Source organism: Pseudorca crassidens, chromosome 19, assembly GCF_039906515.1.
Source record: "Pseudorca crassidens isolate mPseCra1 chromosome 19, mPseCra1.hap1, whole genome shotgun sequence".
Taxonomy (NCBI): Eukaryota; Metazoa; Chordata; class Mammalia; order Artiodactyla; family Delphinidae; genus Pseudorca; species Pseudorca crassidens.
Window position 1 is genome coordinate 50,547,551 of NC_090314.1, and position 19,393 is coordinate 50,566,943.

Below are 19,393 nucleotides of genomic sequence, written 5' to 3' on the forward strand. Positions count from 1 at the left end.
TTGACCTTAAACTGTCATTCAATAAAGCAGTAATATCAGAAAAATTCACCTGGTATATAAAAAAGCCTAGACCACTTAAGTAAGGACTAAAACTTTTTAAAAATAATTTATTTATTCATTTATTTAATTTTTGGCTACATTGGGTCTTCGCTTCTGCACACGGGCTTTCTCTAGTTGCAGTGAGTGGGGGCTACTCTTTGTTGCGGGGCACAGGCTTCCCATTGTGGTGGCTTCTCTTGTTGTGGAGCACGGGCTCTAGGCGCGCGGGCTTCAGAAGTTGTGGCTCGCGGGCTCTAGAGCGCAGGATCAGTAATTGTGGTGCACGGGCTTAGTTGCTCCACGGCATGTGGGATCTTCCCAGACCAGGGCTCAAACCCGTGTCCCCTGCATTGGCAGGCGGATTCTTAACCACTGCGCCACCAGGGAAGCCCTAAAACTTTTAAATGAGTAATGTGAAAGGCACACTTGAGGCCCTGGATCCAGCTGTGTTAAAGCATGCCTACCCTTCTAGACTTTTAATTATGCAAGCTAATACTTTTTTTAAAATTTAATGTTTATTTTATATTGGAGTATAGTTGATTTACAATGTTGTGTTAGTTTCAGGTGTACACAAAGTGATTCAGTTATACATATACATATATCTATTCTTTTTCAGATTCTTTTCCCATATAGGTTGTTACAGAATATTGAGTAGAGTTCCCTATGCTACACAGTAGGTCCTTGTTGATTATTTTATATATAGTAGTGTGTATATGTTTAATTATGCAAGTTAATACTTTTCAAAAATTAAGCCAATTTGAATTTCATTTCTGTTGCTTGCAAATGAAAAAATCTGGACTAAAATAACATTCAGTATGCATGTATCACTTTTCAAATAGACCTAAACAGATTTAACTTGGCAAATATGTACCTGCATGATATGTAAAAATTCTAGAATCAGAATCAAGTATTAACCAGCTAAATTGCCCCAAACCAAACATTAAAAAAAAAAAAAAATCACACTAAATCAGTTTCCCAACTGATAAGCCTGATATACAGGTATGCTAAAATATTGGTTCCCTGAGGGCTTAGAGCAGCCCACCCACCAATGGCTTAAGCGTCCTTTTGGGAGGCTGGATGTCAAAGCCCAGAGACACCTTGGGAACATACACTGAAGACAAGGGAGCTTGTCAGCCTGTATCCTTGGATGACTGTGTGACAGTGTCTTGCTTCCCTGCCAAATGGACCTTATATACAAAATATACTTCTGTTGTACTAAACCACTGAAAATGTGGGGTTGTCTATTATATCAGTCTATTATATCTAACCAACACAAGGGACAAATCATAAAGGGCCTTGTCAGCCATAGTATGAACTCTGACTTTTACTCTAAGTAAGACAGGAAGCCAATGGAGGATGTGGAACAGGAGAGTAACCAGATTTGATATACGTTTTGACAGGATCATTCTAGCTGCTGTGTTGAGAAAGACTGTAGCAGCAGCAAAGCTAGAAAAGCAAGGACTCTAAGGAGGGGGTCCATAGAAAAACCACAGCCTGTGAGCCAAATCCAGCAAAGCACAGGGTTTTTAGTACAATTTCACTTTTTTTCCCCAAGGAAAAAAATTTTTTAAGTTTGAAGGCCATATTAAAAATACTTACAATGCCTGTATCTCTCCATTCACTTTATCGCTTTTCTAACATAAAGTTATTTTCTATTTGACAGCTTCCTTCATAATCTTTGAACTAGTTTCTTTGCCATTCTTGGCTCCCTCTAAGCCATTCTTCACATTACAGCCAAAGTGTCCACTCTTGGATATAAATCTGATAATAGCATTTCCCCACTTAAAACACTTTCATTGCTCCCTACTGCTTTTAAGAGAGTATTCAAACTTATTAATAGGCTTTCAAGGACCTTCATGAGCTGGCTCCTGCTTGCCTCTCACTGCTTGTCTTTTACCACACTCCCCTTACCTTACATGTGAACTTACCAATGCTGCCTCTCTGAACTGTTTTCAGAATCACGTTGTCTTTCACCTCTGGGTCTTCACACAGACAGCTTTTGCTAAGAACCTTCCCACCTTCTCCATCCTCAAGTTAACTCCTATTTAGGGTATAAGCCTAAATGCCACTTTTTCTAGGAAGCTCTCCCCAGCTCCTAAATCTGTGTCAAGAAGTTCTATGTATTTCCACAGCACCCTATACAGATTCTCATCACACTGTTTATACTTTCCTATTTCTTGTCTTTATATACCACGTGGCTGTAAGCTTGGAGGACTATGTCTTGTTCACTGTTGTAGCTGGGTCCCTGGCTGAATTTAGATCTGATTGAAGCTAAAAGAAATGGCTTTAAATAATCTGATCAAGGGAATTCCCTGGTGGTCCAGTGGTTAGGACTCTGTGCTGCCACTGCAGGGGGCACGGGTTCGATCCCTGGTCAGGGAACTAACATCCCGCAAGCTGCGCAGCACGGCCAAAATAAGAAAAGAAAAGAAAGAATCTGATTAAGAACTCAAAAGCTTAGCTACATAGATAGTAGGTAAAGACAAGTGGAACATTTGGAAGAAAAGCTGATGTTGATGAAGCATGAAATAGAATGACTGTGAAGCTTAAAAGGCTAAACACTTGGAAAGTCAGGATATCAGGACATTTAACATGTTTATAACCTGGGAGATGTTCACAAAACAGGAGAAGTTTAAAGAGCATATGATAACTGAATTAGCAACCTGTAGAAAACTGAAACCTAAGCCTGCAAGGAGCAACAGACTCCCTGAAACAAGATTATTACTGCCACCAAGCAGTAATATTCCCAAACTGTAATATTCCCAAACCGAAATATTCCCAAACTGTAAGCCCAATATACTCCGATGGTGATGATGAGGCTGAAACAGAATGATAAGTCAAAGTATTTAAAAGGAATGGAAAGTGTAAATCAACTACACCTCAATTTAAAAAATAAAAAAATAAAATAAATAAATGGAATGGAAAGACCTCCTGAATCCTTTCCCCAACCTAATTCATCCTCAAAACGTGGCAGCACTCAGGGAAACTAGGCACAGCTGAGGGAGGAGGTGAACTTCTGTAATAAAAACAGAGTATTAAGAAGAGGTTAATCTAGTGAATGGAGAGACCTCCTAGCATCCCTATGCCGTTCAGATCCATGAACACAAGCATCCAGGAATACAGCCCCCAGGAAGGAGAGAGAGAATTCTGTGCAGAAAATGTCACAGTTACTCCTGATTACCCTACCAAGCTGATCAGCTCTACCCATGGGTAGAGAGTTTCCAATCAACATTTAAGTGCCTCCCCTTAAATATAAAGACAGAAATCCAAACCAAACTAAGAGAAAAAAAAGGAAATCTGAGAAAAGAGAGGCAATACAACAGAAAAACACTACAATTATAATACTTCTCTCATCAGAGAAGATATTGCGTCTAGGAATAAGAGTAAGTTATGAAAAAGGAACAGTCAGAAAGCAAAATGATATTGGAAATTTAAAATTTGAGAGCAGAAATTACAATAAATAGGAATGCTAGAAAACAAAGTTGGGAAAACAGCCCAAATATTTCATGGTAGTTTTTAATTTTTTACTAGAACAAAAATTTTTTATTATAACTTTTTTTTTTTAACTAAGATAAAATATGAGAGAAAAAAGATAGGACAACTAAATGATGATCAATTCAGGAGGGATAACATCCAAATAACAGGAGTTCTCGAAAAAGTAAAAGAGAGAAAGAAATACAATGGAGAAGAGGAAATCATCTATAGATGATTAAATAAATAGAAAAGTTTCTCATAACTCAGGAGTTTAAGTATCCAGATTAAAGTCACAGTATCTAGTACTATATTTCAGATATACCAAGTCCATCATTAAAAAATTTAACATCGGGCTTCCCTGGTGGCGCAGTGGTTGAGAATCCGCCTGCCGATGCAGGGGACACAGGTTCGTGCCCCGGTCCAGGAAGATCCCACATGCTGCGGAGTGGCTGGGCCCGTGAGCCATGGCCGCTGAGCCTGCGCATCCGGAGCCTGTGCTCCGCAACGGGAGAGGCCACAACAGTGAGAGGCCCGCGTACCGCAAAAAACAAAAAAACAAAACAAAAAATTTAACATCAGGCAAAAACAGCATACCCTGAAATCTTCCAGTGGAAAACAACAATCATGAAGGACCAAAATCAGGATGCCATCAGCAATACTCTAAACTTGCGATGTCCAAAATGGTAGTCACAAGGCACATGTGGCTACTGAGTACCTGAAATATAACTAGCCCAAACTGAGGCACTCTGTTAATGCAAAACAAACTCCTGAGTTCAAAGACTTCGTTGTTTTTTGGGTTTTTTTTTTTAAAGGCCGCACCACGCAGCATGCGAGATAGTTCCCCAACAAGGGATTGAACCTGTGCCCCTGAAGTGGAAGCGCGGAGCCTTAACCACTGAACCTCCAGGGAAGTCCCTCAAAGACTTTGTATAAAATAAACAAAAAACAAACAACTCGATTATTTTATTTTGATATCATGTTGAAATGAAGATATTTTAGATAAATAAAACATATATTAAGTTTAATTTCATCTGTTTCTTTTTACTTTTTTTAATGTGGCTACTAGAAAATTTAAAATTACAGATAAGCTCCCATTTGTGGCTCACATTGTATTTCTATTCAGCAGTGCTGATCTAGACCTAGAAGACACTGGAGTAATGTATTCAAAATTTGAAGGGAAAGTGATGTCTCACCTAGAAGTCTATACTCAGACAAACTATCAACCAAGTAAGAAGACAAAATATATCTTCAGACATAAACTCAAAGAAATTTTCCCCATCTTTGTACTCTTCCTCAAGATAACAATGGAAGACATACTTCACCAAAACAGGGAAGTAGGGGCTTCTCTGGTGGTGCAGTGGTTGAGAATCTGCCTGCTATTGCAGGGGACACGGGTTCGAGCCCTGGTCTGGGAAGATCCCACATGCCGTGGAGCAACTAGGCCCGTGAGCCACAACTACTGAGCCTGCAGGTCTGGAGCCTGTGCTCCACAACAAGAGAGGCCGCAATAGTGAGAGGCCCGCGTACCCTGATGAAGAGTGGCCCCCGCTTGCCACAACTAGAGAAAGCCCTCGCACAGAAACGAAGACCCAACACAGCAAAAATAAATAAATTAATTAATAAACTCCTGCCCCCAACATCTAAAAAAAAAAAAACAGGGAAGTAAACAGAAAAAAAAGAAGTCATTGGACTTAGAAGAGAGAAACGAAATTCCCAACATAATGATAAAGGCAAGTTCCAGGACAATTGTGCAGAAGGTCTTAGAGAACTACCAGTCCAGACTGAAGTAAAGCATAGAAGCTCTAGGAGGGCTATCTCCAAGAAGAAAACAAAGCCAACAGACTATTTCATGTGGTGAACATAAATAAGCAGAGGAGACGTTCAGTACTGTAAGAGAGTTTGTGAATTTCTTAATGAGATGGAAAACTAAACAAATGGCAAAGTTAGACAGTTATTAACTTCATAAAAACAGAAGTTGTCAAGAAAGAAAATGTAATCACTGCACACCACGTGACTCAGTTATGAATATTTACATGATCATAATAGCATAAACACAGAACAATGATGTAGCCGAAAAGGTTCAAATAACTATACAGGAGGACTGGGAGAAGGAAAGGGTCACGTGGATGTTGTAGGAATGGGATGAGAGATAGCAGCTGTAAAAGCTAAATCATTTTCTATGGTAGAAAATGTAAAAATAATACCTAACACGAAATAAATATATATTTATATTAAATGCTATAAATAAGCATGATATCTAGAAGCAGAAGAAAATTCTAGAACAAACAGCCAAAGGTATTGAAAACAGTTACCCTGAGAACTGGAATCAGGAATAAGAATGGGACAGTTAACTGCATTTTCCCATTAAAAGACCTACAGTATCATCTGCTTTTTTAAAAACAGTACATATGCTACTATGATTAAAATAAAATTTAGAAGAAACCATCCATATAAGAAACAAAAAGAATGTCTATGAGTGTACTCCAATTATGATTTCTGATTTATACTTATAACTGACCTAAAGTGAATTAATACCTTTATTTGATTGAAAAAAAGGTGTGTGGGGGGGTTGCTCTATACTGTGTAACCATTTTGTTCTTCAAGGGCTTATTAAGCATAGCTCACCTTCCAAAACCAGCTATCAATAAGCCAAAGTACTTTCACACTAGGTTTTGCATCCCTCTGTGAGGACCAAATTACACCACAGATCAAACTCAGATCATATTCAGTGATTCTTTTCAAAGACTATATCAAATAACAGCGATTCCATGTTTCATTTCAAATAAATCGTTTAAACCTACAGGTCATAATGCTGATTCCATTTTGGATCAAGTGTATTCTTCACAGTATCTGTAGAATGGCACTGCCCAGATCCATCAACCACCACCTTAGCAAATGGATCAGGAAGCCCTGTGGGGAAAAAAGGGAGGGTTCTTTTTTAATTAAAGAATATTTTGACATGGAAGATTAATTAAATAAAGATTAATATTTGCTACAAAAGATTATTCCATTCTTCATAAAAAGTTTAACGATAAGCTATAAATGAAAAGTGGTCCATTTTAAAACTAAGATTAAAGTTAACTCTACATTAAATATCAAAAACTACATTTTTTCTTGCTCCTATCTCAAAACACGCTCAGCTTAAACTACCAAAGTCTAGAGATTACTTTATAATGTGTAAGTTATCATAGATCTTTACCAGCCCTTTAACCCCAGAAAGGTGAATGCTTAAAACATCCCTGGCTCTCTTAGAGATTTCCCACGGTCTCCCTTAGTAGCTCATTTAAAGGAAAGAGCTTATTAAAGTTTTCACACAGTAACACAGGCTACAGAGATATCAAATTAGCCAAAAAGTTTTAATGATTAACTATCATGAGTGATGAGAAACTGAAACAAAAAATTTAATATCCTGCCTTAAAAGAGAATACTATCTAATTGGGAAAATTAAAACACCATACACTAAAAACAAAAAACCAAAAAAAACTCCTGAGAATAAACAAGTTTTTGACCATACTGAATAAAGAAAGCACTTATAATACTATGTCAGGCACTATTCTAAATGCTTTACATATGTTAGATCTCTTAATCTTCAAAATTACCCCATGGGGTAAATACTACTATTCCATTTTAGTGATGAGGAAACTGAAGGCAGAAGAACGGTAGGATGAGTAGAATTTTAAAAGTCAGGGGATGAAGGTGGAACTAAATAAAATATTGGAGACCACAACAACAGTTTAGATGTGAGACATACTGAGATACTGTAAATTTCCTAGGGACAGCTGAAGACACTAAAATGAAATGTTGGTAAGTGTTGATAATCGCAGAAATTTTGTACCTTGATATATCTATGCTAATTTTTTTTAAGTCAAGATACTAATCTGCCAAGATTTAAGGCCAGACAGAAATCACCTAGCCAGTTTCCCACTTCTATGATTCTGTGATCTGTCAACTTCAAATAAGTAAGAAAAGACTAATATTTAAGAGTATTAAGTATTTAAGAAAAAACCTGGCAAGTTAGCATAGCAATCTATTTAACTATATTGTTTAACTAAGTTTAGCACTATTCATATTAGTATTTCAATAATACCTAACCATTTGTAGATGTGTCTAATGGAAGAATACTTTCCCTTCTACCTTCAATAACATTAAGTATTTTTCTCCTGGGAGGAATCCATTTTATCTTGTTCTTTTGATTCTACCATCTAAACAAATAAACAGATAAATGTATGTCTGCAAGCAAAAACAAACAAAAATCACATTTCTAGCATTCCCTTTAGATGGTGCTTAACTAGTTAAAGAATTAGGACTGAGAAAAACAACATTTTCCACACAGAAGTCACTAGGTGTGGCTTCCAGATCCTTATTTAAGTATGAAAGTCTAAGTCCCATCCTCCTATGTTTCCCTTCTGTTAAATAATACAAAATACAAGCTCTATTCCCTAACAAAAAAATACCTAGGTTTCAACTTACCTGATTATATTATTCTGCAAGAATTTAACTTGAGAGCCAAGTTCTTCCAGTGTAGTCAAAGATATCAAGTTTTCAGAAGTTAGTGAGACCTCTAGCGGTAAATATGAAGTGGCTAAAGTATTTTTTAAAATTTCTCCCCATCATTTCTGAGTCATATAAAATAGCTAAAGCTCAGAAACTTCCTCACTACACTAACGCACTTAATGAGCTGCAAATAATGAAACAAAAATTTCAACTTAAGAGTTACTTACCAGAGAAAATAAAGCTTTATTTTTGATTGGGGAAGAAAAAATACATTCAACCAACCATGTTGCAGCTCACTGACTTCAATTTGGCCCCTATACAAACCTTAACAAAGTACCTTACACACAAAGTTTTTACTTAAACGTTGCATAAAAAATGGAAAGAATTTGATACTAATAAAAACATTCTTTTAAAAACACAGATAATGGATAAATGGATAGATAGGTGATAAAGTTAATGGCAGAATCTAGATGATGGGTATTCACTGTAAAATTCCTTATATGTTGCTATGTGTCTGAAATTCTTCCTGCCAAAATTTTGGGGGAAGGGGGATGTACTGTACTTTTATTTTTAAAAGCCAGTAAGTTTGAAAATAGTTCCAAAAAATGCGTTAGCAAAACTTTTCTCAGCAAAGGGAGATACCCTGGAATAAATAGTATTATCTCAAAGCATACAAATTCCAAAAGACAACACATGGCACTGCATTTTTTTCTATAGTTAAATATATTTATATATACACATATATATACTCAGCCTATAGTCATGCTTCATATTAAAATTTACATTTCCCATTCAACACGATTTAAACTGATTTACAAGCAAAAACAACTATATTACAGTATCAATAACTGCATTCTGATCAATAAAGGCACACTCTCACTCAAATTTGATTAAGAGATTTAGGAACTATTATTTAACTCTTTCTCTGAAATTAATGTGGGCAACCCTCAACTTATAAACAGATCAAAAATAAATATAAATCTATCACAGCAGGAGGACCTCCGCCACTGTGAACCTGCGGGATATTCCATCCTTGGCTGAGTCCCTTCTGAAAGCCTCAGGATTGGCTTTCCTGTTTTCCTTTCCAGGGTCATCAAGTGCTTTTTCCATTCTGAGTTTTAAAGATAATCACACAATTTCCCCTAGTTTTCTTATCCCTGAAGCAAGCTCACAACTCAAGAATTTTTATCAATTTTTACTGCTTACAACAATAAAAAAGGGGAAGATTTCCTTCTTTCTTTCACGTACAACTTAAGGACAGATAAAGATCATATAACTGATAATAATCGGCTCTCAGGGGCTTACAGAGAATTAGAGTAAGATTCCTCTAGATTTCCTAGGAAAACTGAGACAAGGATATCTGATATTTTATTGGAGAAGGTGTGTCTTGGGACTCTAGGGGAAAGAAAAGAATTTGGGAAGGAAGGCTAGGAGACAAAACTGAAGAGTTTGTCTTTCAAACCAGACCAGTTGTCTTGGGGAGTATAGAAGCTCTAAGAGTGTGCACTACTCACTTCCCTCCCTCTTCTTGTCACCTGCCTATCCAATCCCATTGGCCACTTTGCAGTCCCACTAGGATAAATCCTACCTTGGATCAACCTTAAGGAGGGTAAAAGGAGTACACATTGGCTATTAGGTTATTAGCAACAGGGATGAGGTGGGTAGTTCAGCAGCAGCCTGTGAAGATAACATTAATTGGTGGCAGCAAGGAGAGAGGTCACACTGGCCTCTCCTCCTGCGACATGCTTTGGGGTAGAAGGCACATGGTACATAAACTGAAAACTGCTTAATTATGTCCCAGATTATCCTATTTAATTGCTTTCCCATATAAGCATAATTTTTCAATTACATAGTTTATGCTATTTTATAAACTTTAATTCAGGTTCTACTCTAGGAAGACTAAGTAATAAAATTTCAAGTGGAATGAATTAAGTATGATTTAAAAATATATCAAGAGCTTATTATTCTTTTAATCAAACACTTGAAAATTAACTAAGTCAGATATTAAATTAGACAGCATACATAGCCAGTTTTTGCTGGCTGATAGGACCTGAATCTAAAAATCTAATGAACTTCTCTATTTCTAACTTCAAATATTTTTACTTATCAAATTTTGCTGGCTTAAAACGTATGGACACCAAGGGGGGAAACTGGCGGGGCGGGGTGGTGGTGGTGTGATGAACTGGGAGACTGGGATTGACATATATACACTAATATGTATAAAACAGATAACTAATAAGAACCTGCTGAATAAAAAAATAAAATTCAAAAAAAATTTTGCTGGCTTGGACTTTTTTGTTTTACTGAAAATCATATCTTTTTAAATATATTTATTTATTTATTTATGGCTGTTTTGGGTCTTCGTTGCTGCACGCGGGCTTTCTCTAGTTGCGGCGAGCAGGGTCTACTCTTTGTCTTTTTTTTTTTTTTTTTTTTTTTTTTTGCGGTACGCGGGCCTCTCACTGTTGTGGCCTCTCCCGTTGCGGAGCACAGGCTCCAGACACGCAGGCTCAGCGGCCATGGCTCACGGGCCCAGCCACTCTGCGGCATGTGGGATCTTCCCGGACCGGGGCACGAACCCGCACCCCCTGCATCGTCAGGCGGACTCTCAACCACTGCACCACCAGGGAAGCCCAGGGTCTACTCTTTGTTGCGGTGCACCAGCTTCTCATTGTGATGGCTTCTCTTGTTGCGGAGCATGGACTCTAGGTGCATGGGCTTCAGTAGCTGTGGCGCGCTGGCTCAGTAGTTGTGGCTTGTAGGGGCTCTAGAGCACAGGCTCAGTAGTTGTGGCACATGGGCTTAGTTGCTCCACTGCATGTGGGATCTTCCCAGGCCAGGGATCAAACCCGAGACCCCCACATTGGCAAGCAGATTCTTAACCACTGAGCCACCAGGGAAGTCCAAAAATTATATCATTTTTACATAATAATTTAAAGCGAATGTGAAGTATAATATTATAGGGTAAACACACACACGTGAGTGGTACTTCCCAATCTTCCCTCGCAAAACTTAATCCTAAATAAAGCCACAAAAATTTTCACAACAGATTGGCAAAGAGACTGCAAATATGTGAACTAAATGTCTGTTTTGGAGTCTGAGACATAGGAGATTCTACGATCAAATGTGGCAGAGATTTCTTTCCTATACTCTGGAAATTCCAAGCAGGCTAAATGACTTCTCTTCCTTCTAATGACTCCTGAATGCATGGGTAAAATTTCCTATAAAATGTGAGGGGCAAAAGTGCTTACGAAATAATCTCAAACCTTTTCTAGAAATCTAGTAGTATGCACACCTTCAATATACATTACATTCATCTGCATATACACACACGTTTCACACAAATATGGGGGGGGTGGATAAAGGGAAAGGGGCTAAGGAGCACAAAATCGTCTTTAAAACATGTGATGCCAAAAGCCTCTGAATCAAAGAATTCATAAAACAACACTGAGTATATTTCTGAATAGAGAAATCCCTAAACCAGAGAATTCTGAAAATGCTTTCCAAAGAATCTACACACAACATACAAGATTTAAAGTTAATTTACTTACGGAAAAAATCCTTTTTCACCAAGTTTTTTGCACAGAGTACTGTAAAGGAAACAAAAAATACATGGGAAGAATTAAAATGGTGAGACTGCATTGTCAAAGTTTCATTTCGAAACACTGAAAATACCAGTGAATAATAATTAAACACTAACTATAGCAAGGTATGAAATATGATCACAATCTTTGATTAAAGACTAGCAAAAGACAGTTGAACCAGTGGTGGCAACTTCAGCAATGATCACCAGTAACAGCTGAGGGCAAGAAAGTTTTTAAATCTGGTATTCTAATAAAGAACCACTTCCTGTCTTCCATCAAGATCTAGTCTCAGAGTGGCTTAGTGGCAAGGGAAAAATATAGTTCTAAGGAGGAAATATGTAAATTGGGGGTTTTATATATATATATATATATTTTTTAAGGGTAAAATAATTTTATACTGAAGAGGATCACAAGAAAACAAAGCTTAATTGATACTGGTGACATTTTTTTAAAAAATGACATTCTGTTACTCTCCATCTAAACTCCACAGAAACATCGGCTCAATGACAAGAGAGATCTACTATACCTTCCAAAAATTAAGTTAATATATTGAGATAGCTATCCCAAATCCACATTCTCTGGATTACCTTGCATTAAATTATCACTTACACAGTGATGGCTGCACAACCTTGTGAATATATTAAAACCATTGAATTGCATGCTTTAGAGGGATGAATTTTACAGTATGTGAGTTGCATGTCAATTTAAAAATCACTGTTTATACAGTCATTAACTTCTTTAATCCAAACTTGTTACAAGTGAAGGGAAACCACCAATTTCCATATATTCATATTTTAATTTATAAAATATCTATGAAAGTAATGTTGGGTTAACTTCTACCCACTTCTACTCACAGTTTAAATGGTCTGTTCAATTAGTCACAGTTATTGGAAGTTTAGTGTATAAAAATTCATTTAACATAAACCTTGGGAACAAGTCTAAATATAATTAATCACTTGAAAAGTTCAAATAAAAATAATTTTGAACACAGATGCCATCAGTAAATGAATAAAATTATTAAGTAAGCACAAGATACTGATTTACTAGTCAGAGTCTCTTAGGCCCTGTCATAGTTTAAAAACATAAGAACTCAATCATGAAAGCTAAGGCCATAACTCGGAGTACCAAATCAGAAACTTGATTTAGAAGAACTCTTCCCTAGGGGCTTCCCTGGCGGTCCAGTAGTTAAGACTTTGTGCTTCCACTGCAGGGGACACAGGGTCAATCCCTGGTTGGGGAACTAAGATCCTGCATGCTGCGCAGTGTGGCCAAAAAAAAAGAGAGAGAGAGAAAACCAAGAGGGTGGGTGTTGTTGTCATATAGAACCTGGAATTGGATCTGATTAAACGTTTTAAGAAAAAAAAAAAAGAATAACTCCTCTATAAATTTTTATTATCATATAAACTGAACAGAATACTCAGGATCAATACATATACAACACATACATAAATCCAAATTATAATCTCCAGTATTGACGAGGCATTCATAATTTTTAACCACCATCCTAAGATTCAAGATGTAAAATAAATGCACACCCTACTTAAGAGAAATAGAAAATATATGGGAAGTCCTCCAACTTCTTGTCACTAAACCTACAAACGTACTGTTTCAACACTCATTCTTTTTTTCTTCCTTCCACTTACAATGTCTACTCTCCTAACACCATCCTTCTGCCTGTACTCTGGATCTCATACCCAACCCATCACTTTCTCAAGAACTTTCCCTCCACTTCCTCTACCAATTGCCTCATCAGTATTTAAACATATTCAAGTCTTGCCCATGCCTCCCCACTCCAGCCACCATCCTACCTCTTTTCCTTCATAATTAAACTACTTTAAAACACTGTCTACACTTTGTGACTTCACTTCTTTATATCCACTAATGCCTCAATCCACTGCAATTTGGCTTCCACTCTCACCATTGCCCCTATACTGCTTCTCCAAAGCCCTGGGGACCTAATTAATAAATCCACCCAATGGACACTTTTCATTCTTTATCGCACTTGACCCCTGAGGGGTATTTGCCACTACTGACTACTCCCTCTTCTAAAACCCCTCTCTTCTTTTGGTTTCTGTTTAACACCACATTCACCTGGTTTTACACCAAGCATAAAATTCATTCAAAGTCTTTTATGCCAGATCTTTTTCCTTTGTTCCACCCATGAAACTTGAGGTTCTTCAGGGCTTTACTTTAGGTCCTCTTTTACTCTATAAACCGAGGAGCACAGATATCCATCCTGTAAACCTCAGAATTATATGTAAACTGTTAATATGCTCAACAAAATATTAGTAAACTGAAACCACATGATCAAGTTGGATTCATCCCAGGATCACAAGGATGGTTCAACATATGAAAATCAATCAATGTGATACACTACATCAGCAAAAGACAAAAAAAACCACATGATCATCTCAATAGGTGCAGAAAAAACATTTGATAAAATTCAACATCCATTCATGATAAAAACTACTGAGGGAACATATCTCAACATCATAAAAGCTATTTATGACAAAACCACAGCCAACATAATACTCAATGGTGAAAAGCTGAAAGACTTCCTGCTAAAATCTGGAACAAGACAAGGATGCCCACTCTCACCACTTCTATTCAACAGAGCATTGGTACAGATGACATGATACTAGATATAGAAAACTCTAAAGACTCACACAAAAACCACTAGAACTGATAAACTAACTCAGCAAGGTAGCAGGATGCAAGATTAACATACAGAAATCTGTTGCATTTCTTTATACTAACAAAGAAATATTGGAAAAGGCAAGTAAAAAAAAAAATTCCCTTTAAAATTGCATCAAAAAAAAAAACACCTTAGTAATAAACCTGACCAAGGAGGTGAAAGACTTACATGCTGAGAACTACAAAACATTGACAGAAGGAAATTGAAGATGATTCAAAGAAATGGAAAGATATCCCATGGTCTTAGATTGGAAGAACTAACACTGTTAAAATGGCCATACTACTCAAGGCAATCTACGATTTAATGTGATCCTTATCAAATTACCCATAACATTTTTCACAGAACTAGAACAAATAATCCTAAAATTTATATAGAACCGTAAAAGACCCAGAATTGCCAAAGCAATCCTAAGGCATAATGCTCCCGGACTTCAGACAATACTACAAAGCTATAGTAATCAAAACAGTGCAGTATTGCCCCAAAAACAGACATATGGATCAATGGAACAGAATAGAGAGCCCAGAAATAAACCCACAAACCTATGTTCAATTACTCGTCAACAAAGAAGGCAAGAATATACAATGGAGAAAACACCAGCAAGCAGTGTTAGGAAAACTGGACAGCCAAATGTAAATCAATGAAGTTAGAACACTCCCTCACACCATACACAAAAATAAACTTAAAATCGTTTAAAGATTTAAATATAAGACACAACACCATAAAACTCCTAGAAGAGAACACAGGCAAAGCATTCTCTGACATAAATCATACCAATGTTTTCTTAGGTCAGTCTCCAAGACAACAGAAATAAAAGCAAAAATAAACAAATGGGACCTAATCAAGTTTATAAGCTTTTACACAGCAAAGGAAATCATAAACAAAACAAAAAGACAATCTACGGAATAGGAGAAAATATTTGCTAACAATGCAATTGACAAGGGCTTAATTTTCAAAATATACAAAGAGCTCATACAACTCAATAACAAAAAATCAAACAACCCAATCAAAAAATGGGCAGAGGGCTTCCCTGGTGGCGCAGTGGTTGAGAGTCCGCCTGCCGATGCAGGGGACACGGGTTCGTGCCCCAGTCCAGGAAGATCCCACATGCCGCGGAGTGGCTGGGCCTGCAAGCCATGGCTGCTGAGCCTGTGCGTCCGGAGCCTATGCTCCGCAATGGGAGAGGCCACAACAGTGAGAGGCCCGCGTACCGCAAAAAAAAAAAAAAACAAACTACAATGAGGTATCACACACCAGTCAGAATGGGCATCATCAGAAAATCTACAAACAACAAATGCTGGAGAGGGTGTGGGGAAAAGGGAACCCTCTTGCACTCTTGCTGGGAATGTAAATTGATACAGCCACTATGGAGAACAGTATGGATGTTCCTTTAAAAAACTAAAAATACAATTACCATATGACCCAGCAATCCCACTACTGGGCATATACCCAGAGAAAACCATAATTCAAAAAGACACATGCACCCCAATGTTCACTGCAGCACTATTTACAATAGCCAGGTCATGGAAGCAACCTAAATGCCCATTGACAGATGAGGATAAAGAAGATGTAGTACATATATATAATGGAATATTACTCAGCCATAAAAAGGAACGAAATTGGGTCATTTGTAGAGACGTGGATGGATCTAGAGACTGTTATACAGAGTGAAGTAAGTCAGAAAGAGAAAAACAAATATCGTATATTAATGCATATATGTGGAAGCTAGAAAAATGGTACAGATGAACCAGTTTTCAGGGCAGAAATAGAGACACAGATGTAGAGAACAAACATATGGACACCAAGGGAGGAAAGTGGCAGGGGGGTGGGGGTGGGGTGGTGATGGGATGAATTGGGAGATCAGGATTGACATATATACACTAATATGTACAAAATGGATAATAAGAACCTGCTGTATAAAAATAAATAAGAAATTTAAAAAATAAATTCTTTTAATAAAAAATAAATTAATTTAAAAAAGAAAGAAAAAAGATGTGATACACACACTCACACACACACTCTGGAATACTACTCGGCCATAAAAAAGAATGAAACAAGGCCATTTGCAACTACATGGATGGACCTAGAGATTATCATACTAAGTGAAGTAAAGCAGAAAGACAAATACCATATGCTATCACTTATATGTGGAATCTAAAATATGATACAGGGACCTCGTTGGTGGCGCAGTGGTTAAGACTCTGCACTCCCAACGCAGGGGGCCTGGTTTCGATCCCTGGTCAAGGAACTAGATCCCACATGCATGCCGCAATTAAGAGTTCGCAAGCCACAACTAAGGAGCCAGAGAGCCGCAACTAAGGAGCCTGCTACAACTAAGACCTAGCACAACCAAATAAAGAAATATTTTTTTAAAAAATAAAATATAATACAAATGAACTTACTTATAAAATAGAAACAGACTCACAGACATAGAAAACAAACTTATGGTTACCAAAAGGGAAAGGCGGTGGGGAGGGATAAATTAGGAGTTTGGGATTAGCAGATACAAACTACTATATATAAAACAGATAAACAAGGTCCTACTGTATAGCATAGGGGACTATATTCAATATCCTATAATAAACAATAGTGGGAAAGAAAAACAAAATAAAAACAAAAACTGTTATATGCACGTGTACTTTTCTGGGGAGAAAGTTCATAGTTTAACAGTTTGACAAAGCTCTTCCTCCCGTCTTGAAAAATAAATTTGAAGAGCCTCTTTTCCATATATTCTCCCTGGTCTTTACCATTTTGATGAAACCTCAATCTATAAACCCAACTCTTAGCTCTTTGTTGAACTCCAGGTCCACACAGGCACACTAAATATGCCCTCAAATTAAAATCACCATCCCCCCCCACCAGCCACTTCCCTCAAACTCCTTCTCCAGTTTACTTTCAATAAATATCCTTGCCTTCCACTCCATTGCCCTAGTCAGAAACTTCCATAGCAACCTTCACTACTCCTCCCCCTCCCCACCTCCTGGCAATTACCAATTCTAATTAACTCTGCCTCTGAAATATCCTTGTCTGTCCACTTCTACCTATTACCAGTGCCATCACCCTAGTCCAGGCCACCATCAACTACTGTTTAGGTCATTACAACAGCCTCCCCATCAGTCCCCTGCCTTAAGGCTCAACTGCCTCCAATCAGCTCTCCACACTGGACCTAAAGTGATCTTTCTTTTTTTGTGGTACGCGGGCCTCTCACTGCTGTGGCCTCTCCCGTTGCGGAGCACAGGCTCCGGACACACAACCTCAGTGGCCATGGCTCACGGGCCCAGCCGCTCCGCGGCATGTGGGGCACGAACCCACATCCCCTGCATTGGCAGGCGGACTCTCAACCACTGTGCCACCAGGGAAGCCCCTAAAGTGATCTTTCTAAAAATATAATTTAATTCCTTCCATCCATTTCCCCTCCTAATAACATTCCAAAACATGCTTAAAACATTCCTCAAAACAATCTTTCCACCTGTGCTCTGGATCGCATACCCAACCTACCACTTTCTCAGTAAACTTGTCTCTCGTCTCCTCTACTGACCTCCATTCTCAGAACATTGCCAAGGTCTTGCCCAAAACCTATTTGGTTTACAAACCCATCAGGCCCTGGCTCCTGTTTACCTCTCTGACCTCATCTTCCATCACCACCCCTCCCCTCCAAGAATCCAAGTCCAAGATCCAGCCACACTAAACCTTCACTTTCTCAAATACATTCCATTTCTCACCCACAGCCTTCACGTGCCATTCCCTCCGCCTGAAATATTTTTCCCAGGCTTCTTCACCTACTCATCTTTTAGGTCTCAAAAGGGAAGGAAGCTTTTTAGAACGTGTTTCTCTGAACCTTCTGCCCACTTGTATTTTCACAGAAGCCCATACTTATCACCGGCACTAGTTACACTTTATTATAAGTGTTTAAGTTTAGAATGTTGCTTATAACTACAAACGTGGTAAACTCTATCCAGCATAAATCATGTCTGCATCATTTCTTTATATCTCCCGCACCAAGCAAACACTGTGCCAGGCGTTTGATGGTAAAATGCTAAATGAATAAAACAAACTCCAAAATAATCTAAAATAATTTCATTGAAAGGGCGATTTTTTTATACTATGTGACAGATTACCAATCTGCAAGTAATCATAATTTTTACTTAATGAAATCTCATTGTTATCATTTCCCTCTATTTAAAACATACTCATCAGGTCATGTTTGACAAATTTTCTTTTAATCACAAATAAGATGTTGCTAATATATGACTAAGTTTTAAAGGGTAATTGAAAAAATCGAGAGAAGAATGAACTTTAAAGTTGGGTTCAAAGTTTATAAAGAGAAATTTTAGCAACCCTGAGACTAAGGAAGATAACACAGAGAAACAAGACTAATTTAAAACAAAGAAATATCAAGATTGGTCAGACTGCTAACTTTAACACTATATCTCAAAAGCTCCAGACAGTCTTTTAATTATTTATACCATAAAAGCAAAAACTTGCACTTGTAAATTTTAAAAGGAAATTGTCAAGCACCATTTCAGATTTTGGTAATTTGTTTATATAAATAAATTTTTACCCCTTGGAGCCTTTACTGTTCTTTTTCTTGGGAATGTACTCTGGGTACTAGAACCACAGCCCACTGCTCTTTCTGTCCTTGGTACCAATTATAAGAGCTCAGTAAATGCTCAATGAATTAATGAATTTCACTAGGACAAACTCCTATTTGTTACCATAACAAAATTCTCAGCTAAGGAGGTATATATGAGAATCTCCTGAGGAATGTATGTATAATATTATAATGTGATTTTTATATTTGTAGTATAATTTTACATTTATATTTGCACAAATTTATATTTGTAAATCATTTTTTGTAACAGAAACTATAGAAAGTGGAGCCAAGATTGGGAATCGTGGCACTTGGGAAGGGTAGCGGTGCAGAAGAACTTTCATTTTTGTTTTCTAAATGATTATTACAGGAGAGAGGTAAAAAATAATGTTGAGAAACACTAAATTACTGGAAGGGACTAGCAGGAGAGAAACCCTGTAAGGGGGGTGGGGCCAGAACAAAGGCTACGGAGTGTAGACTTTCTCCTAGACAGCTATCAATATTTCAAAGTTTTGAATG

The 19,393-nt window shown here is 37.5% G+C and overlaps 1 protein-coding gene and 1 non-coding gene across 4 annotated transcripts in view; one reads left to right on the forward strand and one right to left on the reverse strand.

Moving 5' to 3' along the window:
* Positions 1–19,393, reverse strand: part of SMURF2 (SMAD specific E3 ubiquitin protein ligase 2) — a 118,046-nt gene that overhangs the window by 41,227 nt on the left and 57,426 nt on the right. For all 3 annotated transcript variants that reach the window (XM_067715023.1, XM_067715021.1, XM_067715022.1), the window contains exons 2-3: positions 11,559–11,597; positions 6,315–6,423 (exon numbers count right to left, since the gene is read on the reverse strand). In XM_067715023.1, coding sequence (XP_067571124.1) covers positions 6,315–6,423; positions 11,559–11,597 — 148 coding nt within the window. The remainder of the gene's footprint in view (positions 1–6,314; positions 6,424–11,558; positions 11,598–19,393) is intronic.
* Positions 2,349–2,421, forward strand: TRNAG-GCC (transfer RNA glycine (anticodon GCC)). Its single transcript has one exon. It is a non-coding gene; the product is annotated as a tRNA-Gly (tRNA).